Genomic DNA, 12,890 nt, shown 5'->3' with positions numbered 1-12,890 from the left:
CTTACAATCTCCTTGCCCTTCCCCCCTCACAACAAACACCCTGTGAGGTAGGTGGGGCTGAGAGAGCTCCGAGAAACTGTGACTAGCCCAAGGTCACCCAGCTGGCGTGTGTGGGAGTGTACAGGCTAATCTGAATTCCCCAGATAAGCCTCCACAACTCAAGCGGCAGAGCTGGGAATCAAACCCGGTTCCTCCAGATCAGAGTGCACCTGCTCTTAGCCACTGCTCTTAGCCACTACGCCACTGCTGCTCCAAGAATGTCTGCATGTTCTTAAACGGTAAGGAAACAAAGAAATGACCACTCAAAATCTGTCCGAGCAGACTTTACTGACAGAGGGATAGAAGGCTGAGTCAACTTTGAGCCGGTTATCTGAAAACGACTTCAGTCGGGCTCGAACTCAGGTTGTGAGCAGAGCAGTGCTGCAGATTACCAATCTGTGCCGTGGGGATTCTTTTTAAAACGAACAAATGGTTTTAAAGTATTTCTTGCATAGGCACAAATATATCCCTTGAGCTAGCTCAGAAACAGTCTCCGATGGGAGATCTCCAGTGGCCCACCCACTTTTGAAAAAAACACTTGGCACGCGCCAAGAAAACTATTGGCAGGCTCTGTGGCATTGTGCTGGGGACCCCTAAATAAACAGTACATAATATAATACATATGGAAACTGCTAGTTCATCTTGCTTCATATTCCTACTCAGAATGAGAGTGACTTGCTGAAAGAGAAAGATATTCCACAACATTTGCTACCTGAGATCCTTTGACTGAAAGTCACAGGGACTGATTTTGGGACCTTCCACATGCCAATCATCTGCTCTGTTCCCTGAGCCACAGTTCCCTGCTATTGAGCTGTTAAAGACTCACAATCCTGATCCATGGAACAGTTCAACTTTTGGCCTCTTCCTCTAGCTTGGGGCAGAATTCTGGAGTCCCAGCTTGCAATTCCCTTTCCCAGCTGAGCCCCTGCATCCAGAGCTGGAACTCAGGAATCCTACCTGGATAACCCCACATTTGAATTAGATAGGCCCCTGTTCCCTCTAAGCTATTCAGACAATATTGTATTGTAAGTCCTTCTGTTCCAATCCCTTGGAGCAAAATCACCTCCTGGGGTAAAGGATCAAGTCCCCCAAAGGGGGAAAAAATAATAATGAAAAAGTTCCATCAGTTTCTGCAAATCTCTGGCGTGTCGGTACTGAGGAGTTTGTGGTTCAGCGAATACTTTGGGATTTCCAGTAGCAGAGCCTGAATCTTCTTCCATCTGGCAGTTATGGTGGGCATCATCCTCTCCCAAGCTACAGGGTGAGCAGAGTTCATCCCGAGGAAGAAGACATGTGTGCTCCTCTAAAGAATATACTCAGAAGACACCGCCAAAAAGATGGAGCCTACGATCACAGAAGCAAGACCCAAAGTGAAAGCCGAGGCGCCGTTGCCGGCGTTTTTGCTATTCCCCGTTGGCTTGTGACCTTTGACCCCTGGGCTCGTGAACCCCAGTTCTGGTATATGGCTCTGTATCCATTGCTGGTAGTAGGTGAGGCGGGTGTAAACGCCGGGACGGTTCCTCTGCGCGCATCCTTCTCCCCAGCTCACCACGCCTGCGAGGAGCCAAGTCTCATCCATCTGGCAGGCCAGCGGTCCTCCGGAATCGCCCTGTGCAGGGAGGATTCAGGTGGGTTAAGGGAATAACAGCTGTAGCTACCTCTGCTGCTTTATAGGCTGCCGCTCTTAAGGCCCGTGCGGAGTGGGCCTGGGAAAGGCAAATCTAGTGGAGGGAGGGGGAGGGGAAGGAGGGGTGGCATGCAAGGGGGGGGAGGGAGGGGTGGCGTGCAAGGGGGGGGAGGGAGGGGTCCCGGCATCTGGACATGGCCCACCCACTCTAGCGGAGGGCGGGGAGGGGTGGCTGCTGCTTTATAGGCTGCCACTAAAGTTGCAGAGATGTCATTGGAGAAGCAAGGTGACCGTGTGTGTCATTTAAAAAAAGGCAACAACTTGCCATTCCTTTAGGACAGTGATGGCGAACCTTTTTGAGACCGAGTGCCCAAACTGCAACCCAAAACCCACTTATTTATCACAAAGTGCCAACATGGCAATTTAACCTGAGTACTGAGGTTTTAGTATAGAGAAAACGGTTGGCTCCAAGGCACGCGTTACTCGGGAGTAAGCTTGGTGGTAGTCGGTGGCTTTGCTTTGAAGCAACTGTGCAACACTTCAAACGAGTGAATCACGACCCTAGGAGGGTTTACTCAGAAGCAAACCCCATTGCCAGCAACCAAGCTTACTCACAGGTAAAGGATCATGCTTTCTTCCCATGAAAATCAGTAGGGTTTACCAGCGCTTAACAGAGCTACCTACACTGTTTCCCCAAAACTAGGTCTCAGGTTTAATTCTAATAATCTCCCTGAAATAATTACACTATTATCACATGACGAACTCTGTGCACATGTGCCCACAGAGAGGGCTCTGAGTGCCACCTCTGGCACCCGTGCCATAGGTTCGCCATCACTGCTTTAGGAGATGGACTTTATTTTAAGAGGAAACCAAGAACTGGCTCACATCTGGAGGAAGGTGAAATGGCAGAGCCCTGAGGTGGCAGAATAAATTATATTGCTTTAGATGGTTCATAGAGTAGCCAGCTCTAGTTTGAAAAATACCTGGAGATTTCAGGGGTGGAGCCTGCAGACGGCAGTGCTTGGGGAGGGGGAGGGACTTCAGCAAGGTGTAATGCTATTGGTCCGTGGTGGCGAACCTATGGCACTCCAGATGTTCATGGACTACAATTGGCCAATTAGCCATGCTGGCGGGGGCTGATGGGAATTGTAGTCCATGAACATCGGGAGTGCCATAGGTTCGCCACCACTGCTATAGGTTCTACTGGTCAAACTAGCTATTTTCTCCCGGGTTATTTATTCTTGGTCATCTGGAGATCCATGGTACTAGAGGGAGATTGGAACCTGGGGGCCGACAATGCTATTAGACAGAAGATCATACTTTGGAAAGCCTCCCTCCCTAGCAAATGGAAAACCAGCACAGAGAGAAGGTAGACCTTTTCTCTGTGCTGTGCTAGTTATCTATTTGTAGGGATTTAATTTTTTTTTTAAGTATTCAAAGCTGGATCGAAACCTAATGCTAGCTATATAAACCTGACAATTCTCTCCATCGTAATGTACCCAAAGGAGGTGGGTCTAGCTTTGTTGGTAGTTTGTTGTGGGTCTGGGGCAGGAAAGTCTGCTTATTTTTAAGGCAGAGGAACACAATACTGGACAAGGGAGGGTGAGCGCGTGACTTTCAAGTGATAAAAAACGGTCCAGATATTGGCAAGTGTTTTTTTAAAAAACCTGTTGGGAGGCAGGAAAGGAGGTTGTAATGCACTTGGAAATAGGCTTGCCAACCTCCAGGTGGTTCCTGGAGGTCTCCCGGTATTACAACTTGTCTTCTGACAAGTTTGCTCTGAGTTTTTCCTGGGTGTCCCCTCCCCACAAAAACATTACAAAGCTGATTTGAAAAAATGTGAAGGGAAACGCAGTCAGCAGCAGCTGGCAAGTGACACTGTTTGTGGTGGCGGCGGTGGCAGTGGGGACAGAGCAGTGAACGTCAGCAAAAATGCACAAGCAAAAGCCCAAGTAGGAAGATACTGTGGGAGAAAAATACTCAGAAAGATGAACTGCTTAACTGTCGCCACTAGGGGGAAACCAAATCCCATTACTTTCTAGACCCATGGTGGCGAACCTTTGGCACTCCAGATGTGATGGACTACAATTCCCATCAGCCAATTGGCCATGCTGGCAGGGGCTGATGGGAATTGTAGTCCATAACATCCGGAGTGCCAAAGGTTCGCCACCACTGTTCTAGACTGAAAGTGAACTGGCACTCACCTGGCAAGCATCGCGCCCCCCTTCGGCATAGCCAGCACACAGCATGCCGCTTTTGACGTCCCGTGCCCGTACGGGCTCCCCGGAGTCCATGTGGTAGAGGGCATTGCACTTTTCTGTGCTTATGATGGGGACTTCGAGCTTCTGAAGCGTATCAGAGGTGCGGTGGTTCGCTGTTACAAAAGCCAGATAACAGAATCCCGTGAGAGACAATGAGAGCATCGGTCCAGACAAGAGCAAGGGTTGGTGTAGTGGCTACAACCTTAGGCTTAGAGGGCTAAACTATTACAAGCACCGATGTGGACATTTGTATGCCTGCCCCACTAGTGAAAGCAGGAGAGCCCTGGGGCCCTTTCAGAGCAAGGAAATGGCGGGAGGAAGAAAGCTTTAAACCCTCTTTCCCCTCATAAGAACATAAGAACTAGCCTGCTGGATCAGACCAGAATCCATCTAGTCCAGCACTCTGCTACTCGCAGTGGCCCACCAGGTGCCTGTGGGAGCTCACATGCAGGTTGTGAAAGCAATGGCCTTCTGCTGCTGCTGCTCCTGAGCACCTGGTCTGCTAAGGCATTTGCAATCTGAGATCAAGGAGGATCAAGATTGGTAGCCAGAGTTCCCTCACTACAGGTCCGAGCTGAACTGGGCCTCTGTGTGATTTTTTTCAAAAATTAAACCTTTGGTTAGTTCACAGAATTCCCTGCATCCTGTGTTATCGAACTCGCAAAAACCTGGACTCAAATTCCTGTATGGCAGCCAAATAGGAACTGTAGTTTGGCAAAAGATCAGAAAAAATCTAACAATGCCGTTTCCCGTCCCCCTCATAATGTTTCAAGAATTATGAATGACCAGTTGTAGTCTGTAGTATTGAATTTCCCTGAAGAATCTGCTCCTTTTCCAGCAGAGCGTGACCGAAGTCTGATTGTGTGCGACCTCTACCTACCTACCTACCTACCTACCTACCTACCTACCTACCTACCTACCTACCTACCTACCTACCTACCTACCTACCTACCTACCTACCTACCTACCTACCTACCTACCTACCTATCTACCTATCTATCTATCTATCTATCTATCTATCTATCTATCTATCTATCTATCTATCTATCTATCTATCTATCTATCTATCTATCTATCTATCTATCTATCTATCTATCTATCTATCTATCTATCTATCTATCTATCTATCTATCTATCTATCTATCTATCTATCTATCTATCTATCGTCTGTCTGTCTGTCTGTCTGTCTGTCTGTCTAAATTTATAGACCGCCCCATCCCCAAGGGGCTCTGGGCGGTGCACAACAGTGTCAACAAATATACAAATATAACAAGGATCACAATAGTGACCACATTTGCTAAAATCCCTTAAAATTCAGGTAAAACAGCGGTCAAACAATAATAACAATAGTAACAGGCGCCCCATAACCCGGTTCATTAAAAGCTCCCCAAAAAGGGAATGGCTGGACTCCTCCCTAGGAGGATAACAAAGATATAAACAAAGATGGAATTGTAAAAGTGGAGAGCAAAAAGGGGGGCGTTCCGTCTGCTTACTTCCGTCTGCACTCACCTCTTCCTTTGGGGTCGCCCCAGCCAGTGACCCAACACTGGTGACCCGGGGGGAAGTCAACGCTGGCATCAGGGACGCAGATGGGGAGGATCCGTTTGGAGAAATTCACCGGCTGCTCCAGTTTCACCAGGGCAATGTCCCCGACCCTCAGATCTCCCTCGTACTCTGGGTTGAGGATAATCTGCTTCACGGGGGTCGTGATGGAAGAAGGGCCTGGATCGGAGAGTTTTCGAGCTCCGAGCAACACAGAGAAATTGGATGGTTCACTGAACCTAAAAACAGATGGAAAGAAGAGCTGTGGGTTTTCTGACTGTAAAAAATGACCTAAAGGGAGAGGCTGAGTGAGGGGAAACTGCACGCGCCCTGCGCCCCTGCCATGAAGTTGCCCGCCCCCCTCCCGCCCCAGAATGCCCCTGCCACACCCCCTTGATGGCCTGGCTATGCCTCCACCGCTGCTCTACCCAGGGAGCAGCAGTGTCGTAGGAGGTTAAGAGCTCATGTATCTAATCTGGAGGAACCGGGTTTGATTCCCAGCACTGCCGCCTGAGCTGTGGAGGCTTATCTGGGGAATTCAGATTAGCCTGGACACTCCCACACACGCCAGCTGGGTGACCTTGGGCTAGTCACAGCTTCTCGGAGCTCTCTCAGCCCCACCTACCTCACAGGGTGTTTGTTATGAGGGGGGAAGGGCAAGGAGATTATAAGCCCCTCTGAGTCTCCTGCAGGAGAGAAAGGGGGGATATAAATCCAAACAACTCCTCCTCCTCCTCCTCCTCCTCCTCCTCCTCCTCCTCCTCTTCCCCCCCTCCCCCCCGGCCCATGGGCACGACGCCGCTGCCTAAAGGGACAAGAATCCTGACAAGGGGTGTTAATGGCTTGGATGTTAATGGCAATGGGTTAAATCAGGGGTAGGGAACCTGCGGCTCTCCAGATGTTCAGGAACTACAATTCCCATCAGCCCCTACCAGCTGGGGATGGGGCGGTATAAAAGTTTAATAAATAAATAAATAAATAAATAAACATCTGGAGAGCCGCAGGTTCCCTACCCCTGGGTTAAATTGTCAGCAGACTGTCTGTTGATAGCTTTAAAAGAAAATGAAGGCTTGCGGCACTTGAAATAACAACGGCTTCTAGCTTTCACGGACTAGACCCCAGGTGCCTGAGGTGAATCAGCAATCAGCAAATATATATCATTCCAGTTACTGGAATAAATTAATTATGCCCTGTGTGAAGAAGTGCTGCCTGTCTCGAATCTGCCCATAAGTTTCATTGTGCGATCTAATATGGAAGATCAAACTCTTATCTATTTCTCCTCACCAGATATAATTTTATAACCTTCTGTAAGGCCTACCCCAAGTTGCCTTCCCTCTCAGCTACAGAGTTCCCAAACATTTTTAGCATTCCTTCACGAGAAATTTTCTCTAGGGCTGAACATACAAAACTTCCTTCTACTTAGTCGGCCTTCCAAGGTCACTCTGACTGGCAGGAGTTTTTCAGAGTCTCGGGAACCTCACAAAATGAAGACGCCAGGTATCGAACCTGGGAACCTCATGCCCGCAAAACAGATGTTCTACCACTGACCCACAGCCCCTCCCTGCAACATCAAGACACGTACTCACAGTTTAAAGCAGTGTGATGCTGTGATGATCCACTGGTCTGTAACGAGAGATCCTCCGCAGTGGTGTTCCCCATTCATCTTGATGCTAACCTGCCACGGCCATTCTCCCTTCTTGGAATCGTTTCCTCCTATGATCCGGTCCATAGATCCCTGCTTCCCGCATACTGAGGAAGGAATTATAATTTATTTTAATGTGTGTTTCACTTTCATGAACAGAGTTTCCTGATAATCTTATAATGTGATAACCTCAGGAGGTTGGTCGCTATTGCTATTTTCCAGTTCTGGGCAGGCCCTGTTTTTGGACAATCCATATAATCTTTTAGGTTGTTACTAGAAGAAGAAGAGTTTGGATTTATATCCCCCCTTTCTCTCCTGCAGGAGACTCAAAGGGGCTTACAATCTCCTTTCCCTTCCCCCCTCACAACAAACACCCTGTGAGGTAGGTGGGGCTGAGAGAGCTCCGAGAAGCTGTGACTAGCCCCAGGTCACCCAGCTGGCATGTGTGGGAGTGCACAGGCTAATCTGAATTCCCCAGATAAGCCTCCACAGCTCAGGCGGATGAGCTGGGAATCAAACTCAGTTCCTCCAGATTAGATACACGAGCTCTTAACCTCCTACGCCACTGCTGCTCCTAGGTTCTTTCCCCTAATTAGTAGCACTTTTATGCGCTACGATAAAGAAACAACCAAGCACTCACCTCTGGGGGCCTCGTTCGGCTTGACATCTAAAATGGGAGAAATCAGAGGGAAGAAATGAGAATAACAGTTGGAATACAAAAATGGAGAATAAATAAAATGGAAAAAAGAAGGCTGAAACTGAAGCGTCATCAAAATTGCACCTGAATCCACAGTCATTTTGCTGTGGTCTTCAGCTATTATATCCACTGATTTAGACATGTGTATGTGCCATCAAGTCATAGTTGACTTATGACGACCCCCACTGGGTTTCCAAGGCAAGCAACATTCAGGGATAGTTTGACTGCCCCAAAGTTACCCAGCAGGATTCATGTGGAAGAGTGGGGGACTGAACCCCGTTCTCTAGATCAGAGTCCGCCATTCTTAACCACTGTATCACGCTGGATCTCATAATTATTATTTTTTTATTGTATCTATTGATTTAAACACAGATAGCCTGCTTATATCCCCAATGGGGAGCCAAGGCAGCTTACAAACTCATTCTATCTATTTCCATTTCAATCTCACAACAACCGTTCCCTGATATAGATTAGGCTGAGTGTGTGTGATTGACCCAAGATCCATGAGTGAGCTTCCATAGGAGAATGGCTATTTGATCCACTCTGGATTGGGTTGCAGTTTGTTCTGCTGCAGGATTCAAACGTTTCTCAGCTTTTATTTACTTATCTCTCTCACATTTTTACCACAGTCTTATTACAAGGAGCTCAGGGTAGTATAAGTGGTTCTCCACACTGCCATTTTATCTTCATAATAACACTGTAAGGTAGGTTTACCTGAGACAGTGACCGGCCTTCACCTGGGTCTTCTTGATCACTGTTGGACACATTGATCACTGTTCCCCACACTGACCTTCCTGCTTCTACTTATTTGGCTGCTCCCCAATAGAGCTCTTAGCAATAACCGTTCCTCCTTCCCAATCCCTGCAAAAATCCCACCATATAGAAGAAGAAGAGTTTGGATTTATATCCCCCCTTTCTCTCCTGCAGGAGACTCCAAGGGGCTAACGATCTCCTTGCCCTTCCCCCCTCACAACAAACACCCTGGGAGGTAGGTGGGGCTGAGAGAGCTCCGAGAAGCTGTGACTAGCCCAAGGTCACCCAGCTGGCGTGTGTGGGAGTGCACAGGCTAAGCTCAATTCCCCAGATAAGCCTCCACAGCTCAGGCGGCAGAGCTGGGAATCAAACCTGGTTCCTCCAGATTAGATACACGAGCTCTTAACCTCCTACGCCACTGCTGTTCCTAGAATAGAATATACCTAGAATAAAATGTGGGGTTGGATGAGACATTTGACATCCCTTGTATACCTGGTACCTCAATGTAGGCCAAATCTTTTCCCACCCTCTGACCAAATCTAACAATTGCATCTGAAAGCATGGTCTCCAAGGCACCCATATGAGCTTTGATCTCCTTCAGAGATTGTCTTCTGCATCTCCAAACTGAAGTAACATGGGCGGCTGTTTGAGACAGGACCTTCTTGGTTAGTGGCTCCTCAATTATTGAATGCCTTCAGCTGTCAGCCTCAAACCGGGAGTTGCAAGAAGGCAACGCAGGTAACCTTCTTGCTTCCTGGGATCCATGCTCGATCATTCATCCACCTGAGTGAGATTCAGGCAGAGAAGCCTCTTGATCCATCTGGCCCTTTGGGTGAGGACACTTCTCACCGGTGAAGACAGAACCCCCCGAATGTCCACCATCTCAATGACTACTAATTACTGGTTCTTCAGATACTCCACAGTCACGCCATTCTGCCCCCTGCTGGTGAGGAATATTTGCCTGTTGGTCCTGGTGGGTTTGAATCCAACTGTGAAAGCCTCCGATAATACATTTGCCTGTTGATCACTTACCCATCACCGCCTGCAGAAGCATCAGCAGAGCCATACCAGCGAATCTCCTGCTTGTGTTCCATGCTTTTTGATGTCCCATGTTTCTTTTTCCACTATTGCAGCACCACCAGAGGCGGGCTGTACTATCTAGGCAAGGCTGCTGTGAATACTTATATATATATATATTTATACACCACGCCCTGGAAGGCGTGTTTACACCGGGAATACTGCCAGATCAGGGGAATGTTCCAAAACCTGTTGGGTAAATATGAATTGCCACTTCTTACCTCTGTCTCCTTCCTTCCAAGTTCCCCCTTTCCCCTGTTTCTAAGTCAATTGCATCCTGATTTCTGGAACCATCCCCTTGTAAATACCATCCCATTAAACTACTGAAGGGAAAGGACATTTTTTTTCTCTCGAGGCAGCTGGCAACCCTATTTCCCCTGCATATGTGGTAGTGGAATGTGCCGTTGAGTCACAGCTGACCTATGGTGACCCTGTAGGGTTTTTCGGCAAGAGACATCCAAAGGCTCTTTGCCGTTGCTTGTCTCTGTGTCATGACCCTGGGTTTTTCCACACAGTCACTTGAAAACATTTTAAGGCAGGAAATAAGACATTTTCCTCTGCAGAGTTCTGCATTCCCCCCAGTGGTGGGATCCAAAAATTTTAGGTAACAGGTTCCCATGGTGGTGGGATTCAAACTGTGGCGTAGCACCAATGGGGCTAAGTGGGGCACGACAGGGGCGTGGCCGGGCATTCCTGGGCGGGGCTGTGGCAAGGACGCAGCTGCTGGCAGCTTGGTCCTTGGGCAGGAAACGAATGCACGCAGGCGCAGGCTGCTACGCACGCCGGTGCACCTCCTGCTAGACTGCTTCAAGTTCTGCGCGCTACTGCTGAGAGGAGAGGCATAACTAAGGCAAAAATCTCATGGCAAAATCACCAATTAGTAACCCCCTCTCGGCACACACAAATAATCAGTAACCTACTCTCGGGAACCTGTGAGAACCTGCTGGATCCCACCCCTGATTCCCCCCAACCCGAACATTTTATTTGCAGCCTCAAAACATTTTAAATAAATCCCCTTTTAAAACAATTCTTTGACAGAAACATTTTAAAAAAGACTTCTTATTCCAGCGTTGTCTCTGTCAGACATTTCTTCTCTGCCTTCCCTACATTTCTTCATCAGCGCCATTTTTGTGAGCTCACCTCCTTGCCTATAGAACCGTGGTGGCGAACCTTTGGCACTCCAGATGTTATGGACTACAATTCCCATCAGCCCCTACTAGCATGGCCAATTGGCCACGCTGGCAGGGGCTGATGGGAATTGTAGTCCATAACATCTGGAGTGCCAAAGGTTTGCCACCACTGCTATAGAAGCTCCTCGATCTGTCTCTAGAGCATTTCAGAGAGTTTTTGTGATTTTGAGGGGTTTAATCTTTGCAGCAGAAGACTCAGGGAATTGAAGCAGGATGCTGCTGCAAAGCAAAGAAGCACAGATTTGGCAACACACTGGGGGAAAAATGGGGAAAACCAGGACTCATCTCAAGGGGGGTGAGTGTGAACAAAAATTGTGTTATTTGTGGCAGGGGTGGGGATTCAGAGGTGGGATCCAGCAGTTTCTCACCAGTTCCCGAGAGTGGGTTACTAATTATTTGTGTGTGCCGAGAGGGGGTTACTAATTGGGTCCGCTTTTTCACCTCCACGCCCTCACCTCCCTGAGAGGCAGACTGCCTTTGAATGTGAGGGTTCCATATAGCAATTGCAACTAATAATGTAACTCCCTGAACTGGGTTACCATAATCCCTTTCAGGTACTGCAATTCATGGATTCTCAGCCTTTCGTACCTTTTATCTTATCAAAGAACCTGTGTGTGTTCACCATTGCTGTGTTCAGGTTTGTGGGTTGGGGCATTTTCTATAATGTGATGATGATTTAGAAATGACCTGGTGCAAAAAAAATGTGGTGGGGAGGCTGCCCATGCGGGGGGGGGGGGGGGATCCAACTCAGGTTTTGCCCAGGGCTCAGGTTTACCTAGGTACGCCTCTGCCTTCTTTGCTGAGGGGGGCTGGCTGGCGAGGGAACCTGTTACTAAAATTTTGGGATCCCACCACTGTAGGGATCTGATATGTTTTAAAAACATTTTAGGTGACTTGTGAGAAAACAGCCCCTGTATTCCTTACAGGTTGCCCATCCAAATACTTGCCAGGGTCAAGGCTGATGGTGTGTCATTGGTCCAAGGACATCTAGTAGGTTTCCACGGCAGAGTGGGGATTGGAACTTGGGTTTCCCAGATCATAGTGTGACCATCCTGGCATGTATGGCTCTGGTATGCAAGAAGTGACCACTACGGGTTTTTCATGGTTTTTGTTCATGTGAACCGAGGCTGTAAATACTCGCATCTCTCCTGTTCACACAACATGGTGACTGCACATTTAAGGAAGATCACTGTGCAGTTATCACAGCCGTCAATACACATGCAGCCCCTCCAATGGGGCAAATAGCGGCTGCTGTGGTGGTTTCCAGCTGGGAACTCAGCAGATGCTAGATGCAGATGCTGGGGAATCTTTGCACAAGTATAATGGGGGTTAGGAATACTTCTTACAACTTCTTACAACAGCAGCAGCAGCAGCGTAGTGGTTAAGAGCAGGTGCGCTCTAATCTGGAGAGCCGGGTTTGATTCCCGGCTCTGCCACTTGAGCTGTGGAGGCTTATCTGGGGAACTAGGGGTGATTCCCCACCCACCATTAGATGCGCTCTCCTCACAGCAAATACCCCGGGGTCCTGCAGCACTCCCCACTACACCAGCAGTGACAACGCAGCGACAACACAGTCACCCCGATTCTGCCTTTCCTCCCATTCCTCAGCATGCGTCATTTCGGATCCTGGTTGGAAGTACACCTCTTTGAAGCCCTGCACCGAACACGGAGCAGGGGTCCCCTCCAATTTCACTTTTGAAGTGGGGAATTGACCTTTATTAGCCTGTGCACTCCAACACATGCTAGCTGGGTGACCTTGGACGAGTCACAGGACCCAGTCCCACCCACCTCTCAGAGTGTTTGTTGTGAGGGTGGGAAGGGAAAAGAGATTGTAAGCCCCTTTGAGTCTCCTACAGGAGAGAAAGGGGGGTATAAATCCTCCTCCTCCTCCTCCTCCTCCTCCTCTTCCTCCTCCTCCTCCTCCTCCTCCTCCTCCATGCTTCAAAAAGGGTAGGGATTCCAAGTTTATACACCACGGTGAAATCATGCTTCGCCTAGGTGATTATATAAGGGTTTTCCACTGTGTGAGTCTTGTATCTACACTTTGTGAAAGTTCAGGGGT

The 12,890-nt window shown here is 48.5% G+C and overlaps 1 protein-coding gene across 1 annotated transcript; it reads right to left on the bottom strand.

Moving 5' to 3' along the window:
- Positions 1 to 138: 138 nt before the first annotated feature.
- Positions 139 to 9,711, bottom strand: LOC125444883 (serine protease 27-like). Its single transcript, XM_048517633.1, has 6 exons — positions 9,594 to 9,711; positions 7,752 to 7,778; positions 7,056 to 7,218; positions 5,437 to 5,708; positions 3,871 to 4,040; positions 139 to 1,648 (listed from the first exon to the last, which is right to left on the bottom strand). Exons 1-6 carry the CDS (start codon positions 9,670 to 9,672, stop codon positions 1,343 to 1,345), a joined length of 1,017 nt encoding a protein of 338 aa, XP_048373590.1. The 5' UTR covers positions 9,673 to 9,711; the 3' UTR covers positions 139 to 1,342.
- Positions 9,712 to 12,890: the final 3,179 nt, after the last annotated feature.

This window comes from Sphaerodactylus townsendi, linkage group LG15, assembly GCF_021028975.2.
Source record: "Sphaerodactylus townsendi isolate TG3544 linkage group LG15, MPM_Stown_v2.3, whole genome shotgun sequence".
NCBI lineage: Eukaryota > Metazoa > Chordata > Lepidosauria > Squamata > Sphaerodactylidae > Sphaerodactylus > Sphaerodactylus townsendi.
Note: the sequence above shows the minus strand (reverse complement) of the source record. Positions and strands in the feature narration are given on the sequence as shown.

What these genes read in the sequence shown, in the direction of transcription:
- LOC125444883 (XM_048517633.1), bottom strand. Translation starts at nt 9,672, where the DNA reads ATGGGACATCAAAAAGCATGGAACACAAGCAGGAGATTCGCTGGTATG. An exon ending in GCCGAACGAGGCCCCCAGAG is followed by an intron (nt 7,219 to 7,751) that starts GTGAGTGCTTGG and finishes TTCCTTCCTCAG; the next exon opens with TATGCGGGAAGCAGGGATCT. An exon ending in GGGGGCGCGATGCTTGCCAG is followed by an intron (nt 1,649 to 3,870) that starts GTGAGTGCCAGT and finishes CTCCCTGCACAG; the next exon opens with GGCGATTCCGGAGGACCGCT.